Source organism: Falco punctatus (assembly GCF_963210335.1).
Source record: "Falco punctatus genome assembly, chromosome: 3".
NCBI lineage: Eukaryota > Metazoa > Chordata > Aves > Falconiformes > Falconidae > Falco > Falco punctatus.
Genome location: NC_137582.1, coordinates 13594793 through 13620055, shown reverse-complemented (window position 1 = coordinate 13620055; position 25263 = coordinate 13594793). Strand labels below are relative to the sequence as shown.

General features: G+C 44.5%; 1 protein-coding gene and 1 long non-coding RNA gene across 5 annotated transcripts in view; one reads left to right on the top strand and one right to left on the bottom strand.

Annotated features, from left to right (window-relative positions):
* Nucleotides 1-25263, bottom strand: part of ARHGAP39 (Rho GTPase activating protein 39) — a 149755-nt gene that overhangs the window by 97413 nt on the left and 27079 nt on the right. For 2 of the 4 annotated variants that reach the window (XM_080379243.1, XM_080379242.1), the window contains exon 1: nt 1943-17015. The exons of 1 other annotated variant lie outside the window; for it this stretch is intronic. In XM_080379243.1, the coding sequence (XP_080235369.1) occupies nt 1943-1983 (41 nt within the window). In that variant the 5' untranslated portion in view covers nt 1984-17015. Of the gene's footprint in view, nt 1-1942; nt 17016-25263 lie in introns of those variants that run through there. One more of the 4 variants, XM_080379240.1, reaches the window with a different exon arrangement.
* Nucleotides 1-25263, top strand: part of LOC308060475 — a 73205-nt gene that overhangs the window by 22436 nt on the left and 25506 nt on the right. The window lies entirely within an intron of this gene.

Sequence of the window (25263 nt, the reverse complement as noted above, 5' to 3'; positions counted from 1 at the left end):
AACTGATCAGTTCCTGCATCATTATTCATCCAGAGGAGTCTTACAGGATTCCCAGGGACTAACAGGGTAATTTAGCTATAATTTAGATATTCTAAGGACAGGGAGATGCCTTCAGCACATTCTTGGGGATATGGCTAGAATAGGTGTCTTCTGAGGCACCACATCTCATTTAAGGCAGCAATCTACCAGAGAAGCAAATGCTCTGTTAGGACACTTGTCTGTATGTAGAGGCCAACTGCTGCATGCAGTCAGATCAACCAACCCCCTTTTTCAACAACTGCTACAAGTCTTCTGAAATTTGCTACTGCAATTAAAGCAGCAACTGCTATCCCCAGGGGAACGACAGAGGCGATTTAAACTCATTTGGCAAAACCAGCTAATAAAGTTGCAACCTACTCTTGAAAGTGGTTAGGTTTATTTTTGCTTGTTTATTTGTTTTTAAAGGAAGAGGTTGGGGGATACACTTCCTCCCCCAACAAACTTTGGTCCTTGTCGCTTGCTGTCTCCCATGCTTAGCTCAGCAGGCAGTTCCTAAACTCCCACTGGGGAATAGGGGCGGAGGCAGCATTTTTCTGCTCCCCAGCCTCACCCATGGGGCTAATTGATATTCCTTAAGCACCGCACCCCTAATTACAATAGACTCAGTGAGTGCAAAAGTGCTTTGGTCTCAAAAGTTTGACTTGTATTTCTCCTTTGAATTTACATGCCGCAGAATACCGATTAAGTCCATGTTTTTAATTAGTGCATCAAACCTCTTGATTAGAGTACAAAAAAACCATCGACTCTGAAATTAGAGCACAAAAAGCTCATTCCTCTAGTCCTGCAGCAGCGCAGTTCACCAAGAAGAAAACATTTTGATCCGAAGCAAAGGATTTCATGTCCCAGACAGCGACATACACTCAGCCCCACAGTGAAAGAGCTTGGATATGAGATGAAAGCTTGCCTTATTCGAATAAATCAGGATAGGGCAGACTTAGCAGTGCTAGGGAGGACCTGGGGCAGCTCTCAGTGTTGCAGGCTGCAATCAAATAGCTGGCCAGAACTGTATAGCCCTTTTCAGAAGATCACGTGTGATGGGCTTACACAGTGCAATGCCTCCAGGACCATCCCATGCGCCCCACGCTTGCACAGACCGTGGCCCTTGACCGCATCCGCTGTCTGCATAGGACATGGGACAGGAACAGAGCCTGCAGTGTTTCTTGAAGCCCTCTGGAGTGCTTCCATGCAGTCACAGCAAGTGAGGATGGAAAAGAGCAATAAAGGGCAAGGCTGTCCCCCTGCCAGGGAATGCTTGCTCTCAGCAGTCCTTAACCACTTAAGCTCGCCTTTGCCGTCAATATTTGTTGTGTATACGAGCTGCCCATGTGAGTGCAAGGATTTAATGAGCAAGGCATATGAAGAAGTATTCTGTTCCTTCACTTTAAGCACAAAAGCCCAAACTGTAAACCTAATAAAAATAATAACAATAAAAAAAATAACACCATGGAAACCAGATAATCAGCAACAGCAGGTAAACAGGCTCTGCAAGAGTTTAAGTGCGGCAACGAAGCTCAGTCCAGAAACCCATCAGCCTCTGCTGTCAAAACTGCTGACAGATCTCCATCTGCCCAGGCAGAGACTCTGGATGTCCCCTCCCTCCATCATCCCCACTCTCCCCAGGGCTTTACAGCTCGGTTGTTGAGAGCTTCGATGAGGGAAGCCCATGAATTATAGCCTGCTCTTGCTACAAGCAGCATGGCACCAGGCAGCTTTTGGGGCAGCACAAAACCACGAGAAGATGAGTTTCAATGGGACAGTTTATTATCTAAGCTTTCGCTTCCAGAAGAATGACTGAACCCAGTGAAGCAAAAGAAAGTCACATTCACAAAACAAATTCATGTCAAATCTGCTATTAGTGCCATCAGCGATGTAAGGCTGTTCTATCTATAAGCCTGATGCCCACCTCCTTCCATAGAGAAGTCTCGTCATCCCCTCATCTGCCATCTCACACCATCCCTCCAGGCTGCTCAGAAGACAAGTCTTCAGGGCGACCTTCTTCCTTTCAGTTGACGACGCATCCACCTGAAGGGTCTAATTTGGGGTGCTTTGCTGAGAGGCTGTGAAAGCAAGTCGTTGCATGCCTCCCTGAGGGCAGTGAGTGGGCAGACTAACTCCAGAGGGCCTGGCAGAGAGCCCTCCCCTTCGAAGCAGTGTGGGTGATGGCACTGCCCTCCCAATCCAGCCTCCCTCAGGGTTTTGCAACAGAAAGAACCACAGAGAAGCTGTTTGCTGGAGCCAGACAGCTCTTTCAGAAGAGCTTAATTAGTTGGGCTCCTAAATACATGATGCTTAGACGGGAAACAAGGGGTTGCTTTTTTTTTTTTTTCCCCAGAAAGTTTGCACTCTGCCCATTTCAGAGCCCATTCACAACACGCCTGCTACAAAAACCTGAACAGAGTAATTATAAACAGAAGACTGCCCAGCAGCCACATGAGTTATTTCCCATACACTTACAGAGCCCTAATCTTGATACTTTAAGACAGGGGTCCTCAAACTTTTTACACAGGGGGCCAGCGCTCGGATGAAGTGGCAGGCAGTCATCTGCGACTGCTTGGCTTCCCCCCCAACCCCCAACCCCCGGCACGGGGGGGGGCAGGGGGGGTCTGTAAATACCAGGGGCCGGATTGAGGACCCTGGGGGGCCGTATCCGGTCCACAGGCTGTAGTTTGAGGACCCCTGCTCTAAGGCAGGTCCTGTTGTCTTAAATCTGCCTTATTTCAGAAAAAAAAAAAAAAAAGGAAATTAAAAAAAAAAGGGAAGCTGACCTCACAGTATATTAGTTTTGAACTTACAGCTGCAGCAGATGGCTTGCAAAGGGGATGAAGAATAGGCTCCGATTATAAAAGGATGAGAAAAAGAGATCTGACATGAGAAGAGGTCCTTCTGCCTAGCCAGACAAGGCAAAACCCCATTTTGCCCAAGCAGCAGCAGTCTGGAGAAGACCTAGATAGCCTCAGAGCCATGGTGTAATCAACACAAAATCTGGGCTTTAAATCCTACATATTTAATATCTCAGGCAAGTAGTCAAGAAATGACACTGTATCATCCATTTTTAATGCTCCATATTCTTCTCCCCGATGTCACCTTCTGCCTAAAAAATTTCCTGAGTAACAATTTATCCTGAGTAGTTTAATATTAAACTAAAATTACAGTAAAGGAGGGATTCTGAGTGTAATGATTCTCCCAGCTAGAAGTACCCATTTCATAAATGAGTTATTTTCTACTGATTGCTTTAGGACTGCTCAAAGAGGCTCTTTTATTCTTTAAAGTCAGAAGCATGCCAGGGTGTAGATACCAGCCTGTCAATCCTACCAGCTACTCTTTAAAACCCACTGCTTTTTTCTCCCCTTCCCATTGAAGGGCATCCTTCCACCCTACCTCACTCCCACTCTCTCCCCATTAGACTGAACAATGACCACCAACCTGCTGTCATTCAAATCGACCTCCTCCTCCTTCTACATTAAAACCTTTTCAACCATTTTAGTAGGACCTGTAGCGACAGGGCAAGGGGTAATGGTTTTGAACTAAAAGAGGGGAGATTCAGACTAGACGCAAGGAAGAAATTTGTTACGCTGAGGGCGGTGAGGCACCGGACCAGGTTGCTCAGGGAGGTGGTTGATGCCCCATCCCTGCACACATTCAAGGCCAGGCTGGACAGGGCTCTGAGCAACCTGACAGAGTTGAAAATCCATGGGGGGGGAGGGGTGTGTTGGACCCTTGAAGGTCCCTTCCAACCTAAACCATTTGATGATTCTATGATTATCCACACACCGCAATCCCATAAACTAACTCCGTAAAGAGCAGCAGCTTAGCTCTTCTGAGCTTAAAGTCTGATATCATGGTGATACCATGGTGATATTCCTGCCTTGCTGTTTTTTCCACTGTGATCAAGCAAAAAACATCAAACCCCACAGTGGTAGCAGAACCATTACAACTTTTTGGCTTATTTCCTCCTACGGGAAGCATCAGGTGGCATTTTCAATAGCTTAAAATGCAAGGAGGTGTTTGTCTCATTTTATGCAGCACCAATTGCCCACCCTTCACTTTTCTTGGACTGTGTCCCTGCAGCTTCTCCTACACTGCAGAATTCAGGAATGTGCCATTTACTTTGCCAGGTTTTGCCAAGATTTATTTTAATCTGTCTCTGATTAGGCCAAATGATTTATTATCACTCGAAGACCAGTCTTGAACTAATGCTTGATACCACTATTGTGCTTCAGTTGTCTTCAACTCACCATGCGACTTGGAGAAAGTCACTCTGAATAACGTCTCCATTTTCCAAAGCGTACAACTGGGAAACCCCTGACCTACTTGGCAGGAGCATGGAGAGCCTGTGCTCTTTTTTTTTTTTCCTCTTTTTTTTTTCTTTTCTCTTTTTAATGATTTAAGACAACCCAAATGTGAGGCACTGGAGATGTGGGAATTCCACAAAGTCATTAACAGAGTACCAGAGGGACAGCTTGAAAGCCAGTTATCAGTAAATTTTCCTGTAATCCAAAATCCCTCTATCAATTTGCCAAAAGCCTAATCAAACAAACTTTACATGGTGCTTTGACAGTTGCCAAACAGAGGTTTGTAGACAAGGAGAAGGGTCCTAATGAAATGGGCTACTGCAACCAGCAGCAAAGGCAGGATGAATATTTACTAGCCAACGTGATGCAAATGTAGAGGAAAGAGTCTGCCTTTTCAGAATGAGATCACAGATCCTGAATTTAATCATGCCGGGAAATGCATATGGAGCCTCATGTCGCTCCTCTCATCATGGGCTTCCACATCCCAACTAGCTGAAATGTCCAGACACCTTCAAATGCAATAAATACAGATTCTACCTTTATGGAGCTCCCATGAAAAGTGCACAAGCACAGTAGTCTACCCCAAGGTAAGAAAAAGATAGACCTGGAGGCTGTCCCTTTTTAGTCCTTCCTAAACCACTGAAGGGAAGCAAGGAGGAAAAAAAGGGTAGGATAGGATAGGGTAGTTTCAGTTGGAAGGGACCTACAATGCTCATCTCATCCAAAGAAAACCCAACAAAAGAATAGCAGTGAATTTGTGCAAAGTGAAGCCTGTTCCTACCAGAATGATGTAGGACTTCCCGAAGGTCTTCTGCTTTTATCAAAAGCAGAGCTAAGCCTGCTCACTTACTGCATCAAGATTTTGTTTTGCTCCATCTCAGATGCCACCGAAGGCCGTGGCCGAGGCTTGCAGCATGCTATCTCTACCTCTCCCCCTTGTCCCACACACTGGATACTTGAGCCTTTGGCCAGTTGTGTGAAAAGGCTTCTCTCCCTTTGAAAAAAGGGCTGTTTGTTCCCACATAGCGATGGCATTCGGCTTCAGGGCTGCACCCTCTCCGCAGGGACCCGGGCAGACAAAGGCTGAGCCAAGGCTCCCAGCTCATCGCCGGTGCCCACGTAATGATGTTACAGACTGACCTTGTTCTGGAGAATGGCAGCAAGTTCATGCACTCGTGACTTGGAAAGTTCACTGCACTGAACATCTGCCTGATGTACACCAACGCTTTCAGGGGGTAAAAACCAACAAACAAGTAGGAGGATTTCAGGCATCCAGCTCCAACTCGTGTTCAACTTCCTTCATCCTTCTAGAAAATAGGAAAGCTCTGGGGACAAGGAGTCTCACCACAGGTTTGTCAACACCTACTGCAATGGATTTCATCCTGTACTGGTACCTACTGATTGCTGAAGAGTAATGGGCACATTAAAGTTCATTTGGAGAAAGCTTTACTGTCTGAGCTTTGCTCAGAAGAGGTTCTGCATTAGTTTGCCACAGTTTATTCATCTGTAAAATTACAATATCCCCTATGGCATAGAAGACCATGAGAGTCATAAAACCCTCTAGCTGAAGGTCAGAAAAATGGTCCAGAGTCTCTCTGTGCTGAAGACTATCTATGAGCTGAAACAAGGAGCATCACAGCTGAGGGACAAAGCCTTCACTGATGAACAAAGCCAAAGCCAGGCTGTCCGGATTCACCGGCCCTCTCAGAAAGGTCAACCGTCATCTGATTTTTCCTATCCTGCCTCATTCCACTCAAGGCTACATCCTTTACAGTGAAGCTGGGAAGGAACTCCCACCCTGACATCAACCCCTACCAGCCTGGGGTGGCTTGAACCAACAAGGGCAGGGAGGATTTGGGCAAAGACACGGAGTTGTGAATTGGCCATCAATGAACTGAGACCCAGGCACCCCTTCCTTCCTGGAAATCGTTTAAAGCAATGTAAAGCAATGTCTCAGAGATTACCAGCTCCTAGCTGTGACAGTCACCTGTCACCTGGACCTTATGTGGTGCCTCTTAACGCCCTTGCACAAACATCCATTCAACAGCCTCTCCACCCTTCTTCATGGGGTCTGGTAGGACATCCAAGACATTGTAGGGAAGCAGATGGCTCCTGCTCTGAAGAACTTACAGCTTGAATAGAGAGGGTCAAGAAAGCGGAGATAAGCTAAGCCAAATAATTAACACATTTGTAGCTGTTGTGTCTTCTGGGATGCTTGCCTTGGTAAATCTACCTGGTAGAGTCCACTCACCTTCACAGGGCCTGGAATGAGTCAGTGTCCACCCAGTGCTCTGGTGAATTGGACAGCTGAAGGATCATAAAATCATAGAATCGTTTGGGTTGGAAGGGACCTTAAAGATTGTCTAGTTCCACACCCCTGCCACGTGCAGGAACACCTTCCACTAGACCAGGTTGCTCAAAGCCACATCCTCCTATATTATTATGGTAGGAACAGGCTTCACTTTGCACAAATTCACAGCTACTCTTTAGTTGGGAATTATTTGGACAAGATGATCATTGTAGGTCCCTTCCAACTGAAAATATCCTATCCTATCCTACCTATTTTTTCCCCTTGCTTCCCTTCAGTGGTTTAAAAAAGACCAAAACCAAAAACCTCCCAGGCTACAACTTTGAACACATCCAGCCTGGGCTTGAACACTTCCAGGGATGGGGCATCTACAGCTGCTCTGCCACTTTGCAGATGGAAGAGGACCAGTGACTGGGCCACTGACCAGCAGTGGAGTTTTGGCAAGTTGGGCACATGCTGCCTTCCAGGTCCCTGACCCACTCCTAGCCCTTCTAGCGCTGCTGCTGCCTTACTTACCTTTACATGTCCCTCATCAGCTTACAGCACAGCCACCAGAACAACAGTATGGGCCGGAACCCCAGAACCCCCACAAATAAATACATTGTTCTTTGAGGTATTTTTTTGGTTTTTAATAAAGACATTTTCCAAGCAACATTCTACAATCTTAAATTCAGCTGACAAATTCAAAACTCCCTGACATCTCTGTAATTAGCTGCAGACAGCTGACTTACAGTTCGACAAACACTGCTATATTTGCTCTGAACGGCTGCGTTCTGCATTGCTATTCAGTGTTACTCATTTTGAAGTACCATCTTTCACCCTGGAAGCTAAAGCCATGCAGACACCAAAAAGATGCACTGTGCAAGATGGGGTCAGCACTTTGCAATTTCCTGGTCTTTTATTTCAGCTCTCCAACACACACAAGTGAGAGACAACAGGATCCAAATCTTACCCTAACCATTTACCATTCTCAAGCCAAGGACTGCATTGCATGCTTAGTTTACTGGAGGAAACTATCTTCTCAGTAGGAATTTGATTACAAGTAGCCAAATTCTCCAGGGAGAAGAGCAGACTCCTGTTTAAGCACCTCTGTTTATCCCCATGCACAATGCCTCCCCGCTCAGCAGGCAGTGATGCACTGATCACCCTCTCCCTTCCCATTCACAATTAAGAGGTATTACATCACAGATACAACCTATTTGCATGCCAAAGCTATATCTCACTATTATAGCTATATGCAATTAGTAACTGGCCCTGATCTCTTTTTTTACAGATAACCAGGATGAGATTACTTCTTCACCCTCCTCCATGTCAGTATCACAGTGTCAGCAAAGGGAGGGATGTGGTGGGCTCATAGAATCATAGAAGGGTTTGGGTTAGAAGGGACCTTTGAAAGTCATCTAGTCCAACCCTCTGCCGTGGACAGGGACACCTCTTGCTAGATCAGGTTGCTCCCAGCCTTGGCCAGCCTGGCCTTGAGCACTTCCAGTGATGAGACATCTACCACCATTCTGTGCAACATGGTCCAGTGCCTCACCCTAACAAATGTCTTCCTAATGTCCCCTCTAAGTCTCCCCTCTTTCAGCTTAAAACCATCAGCCCTTGTCCTGTCTCCCCAGGCCCTGCTAAAAAGCCCGTCCCCACCTTCCTACAGCCCCTGTAGGCACCGAGTGGCCGCAGCCAGGTCTCCCCGCAGCCTCCTCTGCTCCCGGCTGAGCCCCCCCAGCTCTCCCAGCCTTTCCCCGCAGCAGAGGGCTTCCAGCCCTCGGACCAGCTCCGTGTCCCTCCCCCGGCCCCGCTCCAGCAGGTCCCTGCCTGGCTTGTGCTGGGGACCCCCCGAGCTGGGCGCAGTGCTCCGGGGGGTCTCCCCAGAGTGGAGCAGAGGGGCAGAATCCCCTCCCTCGCCCTGCCGGCCATGCTGCTTTGGATGCGAATGCTCTGCCCTACCACCTGGATGACAGCAGATAGACAGAAGCTAGACCTCTGTCTACCCAGGATATATCACTAGCGAATCAAACGCTGGTCATTTCAGTGCTTGGTATAACATGCAGAAGTGACATGAGACCAAGAACAGCAATAAATCAAAAGTCTAGTGTTTTGTTTCTATCAATACTTACTAAGTGTTCAGGGTAACGATGCCAACCTACTTAACTGTGGACTAAAATATTTAAGCACAGCTGAGTCTGCACCTGAATCCTCATGACCTTCATCCCATCTATCCATTCATTTAGATCACTTAAAAGTATTTCATACCTCTGCTTGATTACCAGAGAAGATACTTGCTGCATAACCTATGCTTTCAAATCCAATGCACGGACCGTGGATTTGGGTCAGATATGCCAAACTTCCCTCAGCTCTCCAGGTACAGCCATTACCCACCTGGCCAGCAGCCATGCGCTTAACTTGCATTTTCTTCCCATAGGCTCCTACTAGAAAAGTCCACCAGAAATCATAGATTAACAGGAAAAAAAGAAAACAACAAAAACCAGACAAACTATTTGATATGAGAGGCACTGGGTACCATTGTTGAGATTCCCCCCACTTGCCAAATTTCAGCTACAAAAGAAGGGACTTGCTGGTGACACAGGTTTTCCCAGTCCAACTATGCCACTCAGACTTGGTAGATCAAGGAAAAGGTCATAACTGCTTCTAAAACCTTTATAAAAAATTTTAATGAAAGCAATTAACATTCTCAGGAATATTCAAAGATCCACTCCATTTTTTGAGATAATTTTTTTTTCCGCCTGAAATATTCTACAGACCATGAGTTCTACTAACAACTTCAGCGCCCGTAAATCCAAACACATTAAAGAGATTTTGTTTCTGAACCAGTTTATGTCCTTGGTGTAGCATGTTCGAACCCAACCATCAAAAAAAGTGAGAGCTGTTCTGAACAGCTTCTTTCCTTTTACATAATATTTACAGTGCAGGACTGGAAGTGGGAGAGGTCAGAAAGCACTCGGCCACCCAAACGGAGAAGATTTTGTTCATGCCATTTATATGATGTACTTTAGATTTTGGTGGTTGTAGAGTATCTTTCCCTGCAGATATTCTGAGAAAAAAATATGTATTCACAGATGGCACAGCCCTTGAGGAAAACAATCTTTTATTAACACCCATAACAGCATCAGTGAGTGTATCTTAAGTTTTATGATGCAAAAATGCATCATACTCTAATACCACAGGTGTTAGGCTCTCCATGGCAGAGTTTACCAGTTCCATAATTTTATTGCCAATTTAGCGACAGGAATTAAATGCATACTGCATGCTAAGCACAGAAAGACAAAGAGTTGAAAGAAATCAGGAACCCAAAGAATAGCCAAGTACTAGGTCTGGGGAACCCCAAGCTTTTTCTGCTTGACCTTCCTGCAGCAGAGCAAGCCCTGCTCAGCTCAGTGTTATCAAACTATAATTATATATATATATAGGCATGTTCTCCATACAGTGGTGCAAATACATGTGGTGCCTTTTTTTCTGGATTTGCTGTTTCTAGAGCCTAAGGAAGCCCTAGCTTCATTGGATGATACAAAGAGGGAGGAAACAGCACCAGCCACGCTCCTGGCACACAGCCTACACAATTTGGCTTCCTAGTGGTACATAACAGCATCTATTGCAGAATAGCTACACTGACATTCAGTTTAATATTGAGGTGAGATGGTCCCCTCTGGATCAACAAAGCCAGCAAGCATCTCAGACACCAGGCTAGCCAAGCAAGCAGGAGATTTCCTAAAGAAGGACCACTCCTGGCAAAACTAGGTGCTTTGGGTTGACCTCAGCATTCAAAGAAAACAACTGGAAACCGAGACACTGACCTGCTAAAAGCAGGAAAATCTCCTTAGTGGCACTTCTGAACACACACCTCCAGTTGCGAGAGCCAGCTCCCCTGCAAATTTCAACAAGTCCTGATGCTATCGGGGATTCAAATATCTACAGAGGGTTTGTGTTATCCTAATTTCTTTCTCTGACTTTGGTCAGGCAGGGCAATTACAGGTACCTTACAAACACCTAATCCTTAAATGAACTCGACTCCAGTTTTAGTTTCCTGCAGCGTCTGGCGGGTGCCTCTCAAAGAACACTCCCTGCTATGGCAATCAGTGGAGTAGCCGGTTGTATCACATTGTGCCAGCAATGCAGAGATGTAGACAAGCACTCAGTAAAAAAAGAAAAAAAAAATATTGATGCCATCAAGCTATCAACTGCTCAACACTATCTGAAGCCAGGAATATAAAATGGAAGCATCGGTGCACGATCTCACCCCTTGTGCAGGCAGGTGATTATCAAACCCAAAGCTGCCAGACAGGAACCAGTTCCTGGTTCCAGTCTTAATGAAGAGGCAGGGAGGGCTAAAGCAACCCCATGCCATTTTCTAGTGGCTCAGCAGGTCATTACTAGTCCAAGTACATAAGTGTGGCAGTTTCAGCCCTGCAGTAAGCCACAGACTTGTTTTGATGTGATAAATCCCTTGAAAAAAAGAAAAATACAGCTTTGGCTGGGAACTAATTTTTGATAAGAATCAGCGTGGGAACTGGAAGCTCCAGTAACAACTAGTCGAAGTCTATTTATACAAGACATCCATGCCAGAGTTCTATAGGAGAACTGACATTTGAAAGCATGCACTGAGAAAATCTTCACTCGTACACTCATTTCAGTAAATGAAGATTTGGGTAATACAGTTTCAGTGGTTTCATGAATCTCTGTCTAGATACTCTTATCTCATACTTTTTATCATGCCATGTTTTTATCACTTAACTATGGCTTTCAGATTACAGCGATCTCTGTGACGGTGAGGCTAGCATCCGATTATTTGGCAACAGGATGAGTTTTGCAGCCAAGTCCAGGTCTCACACTGTGTGTCCCTTCAAGGCTTTACCATGGGCTTGGGTGAACTCCAGGCACTCACTACTTCATTTCCACATCTGTAAAGCAACAACATCCTCCCTCCAATCACCCTTTAGACATGGGCTCAGGCTGGAAACACAGCTGATGAGGCCTTTCAAATTAAAACCAAAGGCAGAATATGAATTAGCAGGAGCTGAAAGTCAGAAGCCTCGTAGCAGGATGGATTTGCTGTTTAGGAGACAGAAAACCAGCAAGGTAGAGCATAAATGTCATTGACTCAGTTGGTTAGGTGCAGATTTGTAGGTTGACTGTTAAGAAGGAAAAGCAGGTTTGAATTTCTACACAAAATAGTCGGGAGCTTGCTTCCAAAACTTGATTTTGCTGTGACCATGGAAATGGAGCGAGAAATCCTCAACACCTCTCCAGCCAGCACATGCAGGACTATAGCCTTTAGGCTTGCACCTATGTTCTCAACTCTAATCATGGTTTTATCCTCCTGCATCTTTAACACCACAGGGACCATCTCCATTCCCAGCACTTGCCATCTCTAGCCACACATCTGCCCCACGCAGAGTGCCCTCGCTGCTGTCCTATGCACTACCACAGAGCTTTCTGAAATGAGAAAAGCCACTCAAACTCCATCCAGTTGGACCAGTCACAAAAATTGCTTCAAGAAGAGTCTTGTCGTTGGCTTTAGAGAACTGCCTTCTGCTTTGATTAGGCTTCCTCTGCCCACACTAATCCCCTTCTCCCATCATTTCTTCTTCTTTCTGGTAGATTCACCAAGCCAAGCATCCCAGAGAACACAGTAACTACAACCGTGTTGTTAATTTTGCTTGGTTTATCTCTGCTTTTTTGACCCTCTCTATTCAAGCCATAGCTTCTTCAGAGGAGGAGCCATCTACTGCTCTACAGAGTCTTAGATGGGCTACACCGAGCTCCACATCCAGACACATACAACACCGACACAGTTAACAGCAACTACCTGCCACTGCAGCTCTTTGAATGTTATGAATAATAATTCAGATAATTCTTGAGGCAGACAATAATATTCCAGTTCTACCACCTGCAGCTCCACAGTGTATTTCATCAGTAACTCAAAATATCACCTGCCTTTGAGCCAATTACTTTATTGTCAGTGTTAACTTCATGTCCCTGCTTAGAGCTGAGCATGCTTCAGGAGAATACTCAAACGGGCTCTTCAGTGCTAATTTTTTCCCTTTTAGAAGCAGATCATCTCAAATTAAGATACTGGATCAGATGAAACAAAGTCATCCACTAAAGAGTTGAGAGAGCTGGGCTTGTTCAGCCTGGAGAAGAGAAGGCTCCAGGGAAACCTCGCTGCAGCTTTTCAATACTTAAGGGGGGCTTACAAGAAAGATGGGGACAGATTTTTTTAGTAGGGCCTGTATTGATAGGACAAGGGAGAATGGTTTTAAATTAAAAGAGGCTAGAATCAGACTAGATAGAAGGAAGAAATTTGCTATGCTGAAGGTGGTAAAGCACTGGACCAAGTTGCCCAGAGAGGTGGTCAATGGCCCATCCTTGGAAACATTCGAGGCCAGGTTGGACAGGGCTCAGAGCAACCTGGTGTGGTGGAAGGTGTTCCTGCTCATGGCAGGGGGCTCAGGCTAGATGGCCTTCGAACGTCCCTTCCAACCCAAACCCCATGAGTCTGTATGTGACCCTCGGTACCTGGAATCTTTTAGGAATCCCTGGAATTCAGCACTAGCTTTCAAGTGTAATTACTAAGCGCACCATAGCTGGTCTGGAGATAGATCTCTACCATTCAGATTTCTGAAAGCCAGCACGGGACAAGGTTTCCAGCAGTTAACTCACAAGACCAAGAAGGTTGAAGGCAGCAGTGGGACACAGGTGTGAGCAGGCTGCAGAAAGCAGTGATTCCCCAACAGACCATGCTTTCCAGAAGTGCCAACATAGCCAAGAAAACATTAAACAGCCCTATACTTTGGGAACAAATGCTCCCTTAGAACCACTTTTCTACTTAGAAGATGACAGCAGCCCAGGTTAGAGATGTTAGCTACAGACGGCTTTCAGTTTGGATGCCACGGCTGAGCTTTCATACCATCCATAAGGGTGTGACACTACTGAAAGGATGTGTTGCTGGATCAATTATCTATATGAAGAAACTTATTAACTTCAAAGGTGATACGCAACCACCACAACCACTGTTTCTGAACATATTTTGATTCTTTTCTACTGAAAAGTGAACAGAAAAACTACCTTCTATGACACAAGCATAGTGGGTCCACACAAAAATTGACTGATCTCCATCTGAATTTTAGGTATTTTTGACAAAAGCTCTACGCCATCATAAATCAATTTCAGCTACTAATGATTCATCTGGTTATCCGGTAGCTATGTCTTTGATGTTCTGTTATTCCCTATAAGCCTCACCACTCTTCTTCTGAGAAGCCATAAGTTTTTGATCAACAAATATACCAGCAGCGAGATCACATGCTTCTGGGCACAGAAGCACCCTCAGGTCTAAAATAAAGAGTTGAATCTTTAAAGCCAAAAATACATTGAAAGTCCTAAATAATTTCAGCCATCTCCAGTATCAGGTAGGTGCTGGAAAAAATTAATAAAGTGCTTCAGATCCCTACTCTATATTTAGGGTTTTAAAATTCAAGATCCTGTTTTAGGCATATTTTGATTTGATCCCATCCTGAGCCACGCACACCACCTGAAATACTGTGCACACACACATCTGGGTCTAAACCAAGCTGTATATACACATTATTCTTCTCAGCCCCTCAAACCGCCATCCCAAGCACCAAGATCCAGGGTCCCCAACACGTTTTATTAGCTGTATTCATAGTTCTCCTAAGCGAGGCTGTATCAAGCAGCTATGTTGTACAAATTGCTGTTTATTTCTCTGTTGAGTTATGAATTCATAAACGCTTTTTCCACCCTACCCCAATGCTGTGAATGGCAAGGGAACGCCAAGGAATTAACAGGAAATAGGGTTTGGATCCAATAATAAACCTCAAATAATCAAATTAATTACGCACCAACATTTATTGTGAACTTAAAATTACCCTACACATTCCTAAGCAATTGCTATCTCAATGCTGCAGCATCTTAAACCTTGCAAGAGGAAAATAAGCTCTCTGCAGCGCTATGCTTTTCATCCTGTGTATGAAATGCTGCCTCTCCCTCACCTCCCTTTGCAGGTGTTTACCATTTTATTTATGACAATCCATTCTCTGTATGTGCCCAGCACTGAGCAAGGACCTCCAGCCTCTCAGTATAGCCAATTAGATGGTATCCAGGTCTTAAAAAAGGAAAAAAAGTTGCATGACTCTGAAAACAGTACAGGATTGATTTTTTTTTTTTTTAAATGAGGGTGCTTTTTTTTTTTTTCATTTGTTTGGGGAGGTTTTATTTTTAAATATAGAGAAATTAGGTAGGATAAAATGATTAAGCAAGTGAAAATTCTCTTAAAGTTGTAATGAAAAAATGGAACTAATGGACTACAGAAACTCCTATATTCTTGTGTTCAACAGCTGAACACAGCATAAATAGTTTTCTTATTTTAAAGCTAAATTAATTTTTAAGGGTAGCTTTTTTTACAGTTATTTCTTTTCATCTGGACAGCTTCCAGTTTTATTGAATAGTAGCTGTTGAGATGAGAGACCACTTCACCTCACAATTCACCCTAAGAAGTTACGCAGTAGCTCTCTGAGAGCATGATAAAACTGTATTTCCAATTTAAAGGCACAACCAATTTTACAAGGTGAATAGTGCACTCGCATTTCCACTCCCACAGATACTCAGCAGCTGCCTCTCCTATAAAGGAGGACAGCAGCATCCTGTAAAGGAAGGCTGGAAGAAAACCAGGCTGAAGCATGCCACATTGCATAGGTGCTCAACATAGGCTGCCACGGTCCTCTGACTACCGAGGAGTCGTCACCAGAGGAAAAGCTGCCATCAGATGTGCAGTCAGGAAGAGGAGACCACAAGACCACCTTAAGCAGCAAATTACAAATTTATGAAATGCTTGGGAAGGGGAAAGAAAGAAAAAAAATCTTATTTCCTAGTAACTTTAGCATGAGAATGGACCCTCTGAGCAGGTTACCATAGAGAAGCAGCAACCAAAGCCCTCATATGTACATACCATCTGATACACTAAATATCTTTTCAAGCCAAGCGATCCAAGCATCTTCCTGACTTGCAGATCCTGAGGGTCACCCCCAGCTTGGTGTACTCTGGAAACTGTTAACTCAAGTATCCACGTGGCCTCTCAAATGTGTTCATGTTCTTCACAGAAGTAGAAACAAGAAATAAAAATAAGAAATGCAAGACAGCAATTTGAGCAGCAACTTGGGTGCTGAACAGAACTGGCACATCCAAAATATGGGTTTCGCTAGTCTATTGGTAAAGATGGGATACACTCTCCTGGGCCAGAACAGCTCCATACTTTTCCAATGGCGGCACCAGGAGATGCTGTTTAAACACAACTTGATCACTGTCTCCATCCCCTTTGTAGTACCCTCAGTCACTTCAAGGTCAGAGCAGCTATTCCTGCCTGTTCCCAGTATCTCTAAATCAAAAAAATCCATTCCAAACCTCCTAATATGGTCTGTCTCCACAACCTTCTGCAGTGATAAATATCTAGAAGTTTGCTACCCACTAGGAGAAGTCCTCTCACCCATGCCAAATGCATCCTCTCCTAACTCATGTGAGGCTCCTCTGGTTCCAGTGTTGTGGAGCTTCAAACAGCTCTGCGTTCATCTTACCACCACCCTCCTGAGCCCACAAACATCCTATTCCCCCCACCATCACCCAACTTCTCTGTAAGTGGAGGAGCCCCAGACTTTTCACAGCCTCTTAAGACAGCTGCTTTCCCCCTTTTGGTCATTCTCATTACCTTCTTCTGTGCAGAAGGATCTGTGGTAATATGCCAGGGAAAGTGCAATTAAGCCCTTATCTGGGCTTAAAGTAGAGTTCTGCACCCTAGAAGAGTGTTTTCATAGAATGACAGAACAGTTGAGGTTAGCAGACACCTCTGGAGATCACCTAGTCCAACCCTCCTGCTTGAAGCAGGGCCAGCCAGGGGAGATTGCTCAGGATTGTGTCCAGCTGAGTTTTGAACATCTCTTAAGGATAGACACTCCATAGCCTCTCTGAATTATTCACGAACACCTCCCACCAGCTTTTCCACTGATGAATAACATCGACAGGGATTATATGACTTCACATCTGACACCTTAAGCTTCAAAGCACCCATAACAGCTTCACAGCGAGACCTTCGAGACAAGTTTTAAGGTTTGTGGGAAGGAGCAAATTGTATTAAGTGGCACCTCTGTAACACGTGTAGAACAACAAAAGCTAGAACAAACTTATGAAATTAATTTAGCTCTGAAAATCTGAGACTAGACAGTACAAAACAAACATTTGATACAAATATTAGCTTTTAAAGGTTTCAGAAATCTAACCCATGTAACATTTTCTCCTCAAGTCTTACAAAGATAGCTGAAGTTAGAACTAGCTTTCCCTTCTTCTAGTCTCCACCTTGCACTTCCGACAGATTGAGGATATTGATTCTGTCTTCCATGGAGGTTCTACTGTTCAGAGACAGCCTCTACCTGTCTCCTTTTATTCTGTTCTGGCACATTCACCCCACCAATGAGCCTCCCAACCCAGGCAGAAGCTACATCAGCCACCATGAGCCTCCCTCCTCACAGAGCTATGCTGGGTTTTGATAGGAACTTGGGCGCAAGAAATGAAAGGGCTATTGTCAAGGTCCCTGAAAACATCTGGCTAAGCACCCACTCCTTCAATGGCCCTCTTGTTTAATCCGCCACATCATGCTCTGCAGTCCAGGCTGCATGACAAACCATTCCAAGGGGGTGAGGCAATATCTTATCTTGGAGGTTCACAAGTTTCTGCTTCTGTGCCCTTCAGTCCTGCTGCCTTCTTGCCTCTCATCCAAGGCAGGCTTCTAAGCTTTCATTTTGTGAACTAAGACTCAAGATATATTTTGAGACTCTCACTCAAGTGAGATCACAGCTAACATTTGTGCTGCAAATTTTAACCTTTCCACTGTGCCTCCCAGAGAGCCTGAAAAGGCTCTCAAGTAATGCAGCTTCCTCAGCCGAAGTTTCCTATTTATTTTTGATCTCCACTTAACCTTTTGGTTATAACAACTGTAATGTTGAGAGGACAAGGAATCAAATATTCAGGAGTGCCTTTTGTCTCCTCCCTCCTGTCACTGATGACTGTTAATCATCACCAAGCCAGTAAACATTTAAAGAAGTCGGCATGGTCTTGTCTGTCCGTCAGCTGGGAAATACCAGTTATGTAAAAGACGAGCTGTACCTTGGGCACACTGGGGCTAGAGTTACTGCTGTTGCTTGGCACCGTGTCTTTATTTTGAGATAAACTAATTCAGACCTTTGTTTAATGCACACAGGGGAATTAAGGTAGTACTCTGCTCTCTGATTTCACCCAACTCCACTGGCAGCAAGAACGTGTCTCTCGTCGGCTGAGGCCTCCAAATTCCTTCTGCTGTGCTCTTGTGTTTTGCTTCTTGGAGTTCTCAGCTGAGTCTCAGCACCTGTTTAACCGGTGCCAGCATCTGTTGCGACACCAGTTAAAACAAAGCAATTCAAAGAAACATTGTACAGTCTTGGCACCAAATCCAACTACTTTGTGTCTAAAGCTCATACTTGAATCAAAACCATGCTCTCCCGCCAAGACCACCACATCCTTTGGTCTTGCACCAGCCTTTTCATCTCTTTAGACCATACGTGAAGGCTGGAAGGTTAAACCTGCCAAATGCCAACCACTGAACAAAGAGGAGATGCTACATGAATTTTCAAGCTGAATTTGATGATACTGCACACAGACCTGAAGTACATCATACCTAAGCCTGTGCCAGCTTAGGTCACCAGCAACACGGCCGACGGATATAGCAGACAGAGCTCAGCAGCAGGGAATATTTATCACCTGGCTGTTCCTAACAGTAAATTTCAGTGGTACGACCCAGAATCTAGGATACACGGATCATTAGGTTAGGAAAACTATTAAATTCCTTTTAACTACTACTATATCTAAGGGCCACAGAATGTGTAAGCACGCAGTAAACACCTAAGAGTGGGGTTGTCATAAACCCAAGCTCAGTCTGCATTGTGTGTGCTTGGGGTGTGGATCTGGGGCAGAAGGGTTTAGTGATGCTGGCGCTGAGAGCTCGTCACAGTTTGAGCAGTATCCCCGTTTTTCTGAAGAATTCCTTCCTCCTTCCAACTTAAATATCTGCCGCATAGCACCATTACATCATCTTGGCAGGTCACCGGCTAAGCACCCTGTCTCCGTCCAGCAAGCAGCACTCCCATACCACTTCAGAGAACTGAAGCAGAAAAGTAAGGACAATAAAACCATGCAGGATTGTTTCTGCCATTCCACACCAATGATGAACACCACTTCTCAGTTGCATAGCCCACTGCAAGTAAAAAGCAGTGTTTGTGCAAGCAAAAGTATAACCTCAGGACAAATAAAGCTAGCAAATCTGTTCACTAGAGCAGATTTTGGCTTTCAAAAGTAATTTGTAAAGCTGCACTTTAGGATTGAGATAAGGATATGTCTCTGGGGAAGTGCATGATGCTTTCACCACTGCTGATACACCCAGGTTTGACCTGAGCTCATTCAACAAGATTCTCAATGTTGAGCATCACCACAAGCCAGCAAGGATGAAAAGGACATTTCCACAGAGGAAGGTTCTGCTTATACAACAAGAGCTACCAAAATAATTCTTTGAGTTGAAGGCATCTTCCAGAAAATAAGCAAGGTAGATTCACTACATTGTGGATTATATCTAATTCTCCCTGTGGTACAGATACCTTTCCTCCACTTAGTTGCTTGCATGAGGGGAACTACTATGCAAAAATAATAATAAAAAAATAATAGTCCTCAGTAGTGACCCACTCCTTTGGTATGTTTGTGCCCACGAAGCAAATTTCCAACCTGAATGGTTTCTCACAAAATAGCAGGTCACGGGAACCCTGACAGCTTGCAGATGACAAATCCTGTTTCAAACATGTTCCTTCAGCTGTGCCCGCTTGGCTTCTTGCAAAACTGTGATGCCAATGAAGAGTTTAACTATGCTAATACTGTACACAGGAAAGTGTGCTTGTATTTTTAGCAAGCACATGCGGACGTCAACAGTCAGGTTTTTTAAATTTTAATTTCAAACTTTAGTTCACCCAACTAGAGGCACAGCTAAGAGATGCTACTCCATCTATGCGTGCAGTATGGCACGGGTGGGCTGTGAAAGCATTATTGCAAGCACCACAGATTTACAGCTTTACTCACAAAGGACAGAAACCCAAAGTGATTCACAGTCATCTTTCTAGAAAAGCAGCTTAAAGTCTCCTTCCCATTCTCATACATCTAGAACAACATGTTCATGAAGATCTCATTGCGTAACTCTTCCTGCAGTGCTTGTCATAACTCCTGTCCAAGATGTTGGACTGTATTTTCTGGTGGAGATAAAGTTCCTCAAAGAATCAGTCTTTAAAAAAAATAATTAGATGCTACTGAAAATAGGTCAATCATATCAGAAGAGCAGCCTCGTATTCCTGTTGCCCTTCAAATCAAATGCTCTCAACTTCATTTTGTAAGATGTTGAGCTCTTACTGAACTACCAACACCACAAAAGCAGCCCCAGTGCTGACGAGGGGTGCTGGCAGGTTTTCAGTGCCGCAAGTCTTCCCATTAAGACACCCACCTTTGTTCCAGTCCTCACAACATCTGTTTGTTACTCTGCAGTATATAAGCTTCTCTGACATCATACTGTGGGACGTACATCATAGGGAAAGGCAGGCAGCGTGATAAAGGGAATATTCATCTCTGAGGGTTGACAGGGCAGGAAACCCACTTATCTGGTTGATTCTGGGAAAGCGTAGGACACCAGCGAAAATGTTAAAGTGTACATTCATTAATTTCATGTTTGAAGCCTGCTCCCTCTATAACAATATCATCTTGTCATGCTTTTTTTAGTGCTTTTTAAAGCTCACTGACCACTTCCCAGACTCAGCTGAATTACTCTGGGTGAAGGTGGTAATTTTAGTTTGGTAAAGTGCAGTTCACATCACCTGCACCCAATAAAAAGCAACTCAAAAAAGCCAAAACAAAATACTTAAGATATCTTAACTTAGAAGTCAACAGGAAGATGACTCCACCATATTCCACCAGCCTTTTCCTCTGTCATCCTCTGGGAGGAACGGCTTTGTAAGTAAACTCTTAGTCAGAAAGAGACACAAGTGCTTCACAAAACAGTATTACAAAAGTCGTATTACAAAACCTCCCAAAAAATAGGGAGAGAAGAGAAAGGCCCAGTCCACAGGCAGGAGGGATACCATTCACTTATTCTGAAAGACTACTGTAAACCCTTATTAATTAGGGTGTTAAGTCTGCTAATTCTATTTAACAAAAATCCAAGTTTGTATTTGGTTCTGTACCTCATAACAAGCTTATTGGGAGAAGTTCTTTCCACCAGCTATCCAGGTGTTTTGTGCACAGAATCAGCTTCAGCAGTTGGATTTTTCTTTAAAATCAAGGACAACCCATCAGGATGCTGAAGTCCATAACAAAGACTTCTGCCACTGCTGGAAGAATCAGAAAAGGTGTCCTCAATCATTACTTCAGTATCATCAGAAGATACTTCACTCAAGTCCTGAGACCTGTGATCTCCCATGGTCACTTCAAGCCAACAAGTACTGGCTAACAGAAGAGCAGTCTTACACTTGTCTTCCTCACCAGGAGCCCCTTACCAGAGCATAAACAGTTTTTGTCTGCTATTCTTCAGCTGAATCAGGTCTCCAACAGATTTACTGCTTCCTACACTAACAACACGAGCACAAGGGGTTCCTCTCTGTCTGCCAGCCTCTGTAGGGTGGCTTCAAGACCTTTCTTCAAAAGCTGGAATTGGCAGCTTTTGGAGAACCAGGTCAAGGAGCTCAGAACTTTGAGTAAGCCACACTTGTATCACTGGTGTTGGCATCTTCAGAGGAAGAAATAAATCCCAAACCAAATCCCAAACTGTTTGGCAGCCTCTGAGGTCTGCAGTCCTGCTGGTGGTCTTTGAGGTTTTCCATGTGTCTCCAAGTGACTTGGTGTGTTTTAGTATCTGTCCTCTTTTCACCATCCATAATAAAAAAAAAATTCTGAAACTCCAGGGGCCCAAGTCTCCCATTCACCATCACCAGATGCCCACTCACAACTGCACTGTCCCTCCCAGCAGCACTGGCTGACAAGGCAAAAAAGTTACAACCAAAATCCAGAGTCTCTATGACTGTTGGGTAGTTTGGTGCAGGTACTGGCCATTTTGGTTAAAGCCTGCCATACAGGTTGCTCAGTAGTGAGGTTGCACTGCCCTGGAGCTAACAAAGCATCACAACTCGTCAAGCTCTGACAGCTTGACTGTGCAAAATCCAACAGACATGGAGACAAATGCCCAATCCACCAGCAGACAGCCAGGAGGCCTCACTCTACCAGACCTCTTTTCTGCTTATGACACAGCTGCTGTGTCTCAAGCAGCAAACAAATGCAAGGGATAATTACAAGCTGCTGAAGAGTAATTTTAATTATCTCCTACTAATCTATTAGCAGTACATTAGGACAGCTGAACAACCTCCCTTCCTTTCAGGGCCACCTGGAGACCTATAGGTTCAAGAAAAGCTCAGACAACCCAGACCAAACTTCTTGCCCCAAGCTTCAAGCCAAACAGATGCTCGCTTGCCCAAAGCAGAAAACTATTATCTGCCCACCTTAAGTATTAGCTAGAAAGTATGCTGACGTTTACAGTTGCCATGACAGCTACGTATCGAGAGTTAGGTCATGTGCCTGCCATGATGAGGACAGTTGCTAGAAATAGTTTAATATCATCAGTGTGTCAGACGCCTATTGCAGTTCTTCCACTTTGCTCGGCACATAGGAGCTTGTCATCGCATGATGGCCTTGGCCATCGACTGAGTTTTAAATACAGGAAACAGCACAGCAGTTAAGGTGTCCTCAAGGCCATCCTAACACCAGCTCCATGTAACACTCAGAGGGCCACTGCTGCAGTGCTCCTGCCAACCTTGAATCTTGCAGAGTGGAGATGCTCAGCAAGAACAGCAGCAATATTTTAGTTATGAGACAGTTTGGCATCATTATCCCCCAACACAAGCCATCAACTAGCTTCTCCTCCCTCCACTGTCACTGAACTCCTCCAAAAAAGGCATCAAGTTCAACAGGAGCCCTCAATAAAACGCTGCTATTGCAGTTTAAGGGTAGCTTTTATTGAAATCAGACTTTTCACAGAAAACAGGAATGCTCTAGCAGGAAGCAAGCCTGTCAGCCGTATTCCTTCACTCCAAGATTGCATCATTAGAAGCGTGCCACTGCTGAGCCAGTGGAGGACTTAAGCACATGCTCTCGATGGCATAAATTATTTTTTTGTTTCCCTAACTTCAGTATTACACAAGATTATTTTCTGAAGAGTGGATGAACTCCTACGGTTACTGCTTACAGGTGGAAAAACAACATTGCACAATTTCAGTCAGACAGGGTCATCTTTCTAAGAAGCCATGCAAACATGAATTAAGATATTACAGTGCAGTTTAGGTACCTATTCAGCACTGAATGTAACATCAGGAGAGCCAGTAAAGCAACTTCACTGACACAGGAAAAAAAAAAAATCTCCAGAAGAAATGCTATCCAGCCCACAAGTGAGTCCTGTTTCACATCTTCATTCTTTAAAGTCAGACTTGCAAGAGGCTAGGAGGCATGAAGAGGAAGCAGCATGCTAAATGATGACATTAAAACATAAGCACTCAAAGATCTGGACTGCAGAGACACAACTGAATACACTAGTTTTTATACCCAGTATGTGTTGCAAGCAAGAAAAAAGCATAACATTACATAAAAGACCACAGCAGAGCAAACAGTTTAGACTGCATTACAAGCCACAAAGGATACTTGCCAAATCTGGCTTGCTTGATGGTAGCTAGCTGTCCCTGAGTTGAGGGTGGTGGGATTGCATCTCCCTTCATTTTCAAGGTCAAGGGGATTCTGCCCAAATAACCATGCACATGATCTCAGAAGGGCCTGAATCCTTATCATCAGCACTGTCATGCAGACCTCCAGGGACTAACTAAACCAGCTACACCAGCTGCCAACAGCAGACAGTGGGTTTCCAAAGTAGAGGACACTGACAGCCATCTCCTACCACTCCAAATCAGCAGGAAGCTTCCTGGCTGGTGACAAGCCAAAGGAAGAGACAGGATGCTGGGATTGTGCCAAGATAAGCCACACATGGTTGCAGGTTGCTTAGAGACCTTTGAAAACTACACTTAAAATTCAGATTTTGATGAGGAATACTATGGTAAAACAAGCAGAATTATTGCTTTAAATCAGCCTCTCTCAGAGCAAAGCACACTGTCTCCACTGCCTTCCTGTTCCCCTCCTCCTGCCTTGCAGGTCACCTTTGGGCCTGAATGCTTCAAGGTTTTCACAAGTTCAGTTAGCAAGCAGACAGCTGGGTACCTGCTTGCAGTGACAAGTCTTTCTAGATGGTCAAAATCACCCAGCAGAATAATATTTCAATAAAAGATGGTGATATATGGAAGGCACATGTTGAAAAGAAAAAGAATGAAGTTATTGTAGCATGGTGCAGCCCTGGCATCTAATCAGGAGACAGATGAAGGCAGCAATCTGTCTCCTTAAGATATGCACTTTTTTTTTTTAATTATTGCTGCATAACTGTATTTGAAGATGCTCATAAAATGGCTGCAGCACAAGGGGGCTGCACCAGGAGCATCCCTCTGCAATCACGAGGGAAGTAATGAGAAATTTCCATCATTAGCAGTGTTTAATTGCCAGTAGCCAGAACACTCCTTAACATCCGTTATTAGCTTTGGAACGTACCTGCGGACCAGGATCATAAACCAGGTTTTAATTCAGAGTTTAAAATCCTGCTGTAGCTGTCATTGAAGGTAAGCTCAGTAAGTCACCTCAAAATGTTACACACAGATCTGTTACCATGCATGGTTGGTGTGCTCCCCGAAACACACTTGACCATGTGGGATCACATGCATGAGCCCATTTTAGCCCACCCCAAAGAATTCTTCAGGTTACCTTCTATACCAGGTCATCCCCCACCTTCTACACCAGGTCACTGCCCTTAGCTTGTTGTTGCACTAGGGACTCTCCAAAAATAAACTATACGGCAGTCTGCAGCAGGGCCAAACAACGCTGTCCATCTACATACCAGAAGGAAATGGGTAACTCATCTTCAGATTTGGTACAAGAATCTAGGTTAAATTCTTCCCATCTTCAAGGCTCAAAGCAACTCCACACCAGCCCACACCACCTTTTGTTCCCTACCACATCAAAATCTGTTCCCTCCTACTCCATACTATGTATTTTGGTTTCCCAGCTAGCCCGTCAGCTACTCTGCATGCATCGTGTTCCCATCCCCATCGCATGGAGCCATACCTTCCCCACATTAAAACTCAGTTACAAGAAGTTGAATGACTGAAGTCTTCTCCAGCCCACTCCTTTCCTCGAAACACCTCTCAAATGGTAATTTCCTTCATGGAGGGGTTATGGTAGTATTTTTCCTCAGTGCAAACAGGATGGACATCCATGGACAGGGTCACTTGCAACCATTCTAGTAGCTAGGGAAATAGATATTCAGCAATGACTTTTGCATGTGTAACTGTCCAAAAAATAATTGTGGATGTAATAGCAGAGCAGCAGTGAAAAGCTCATTTTTTA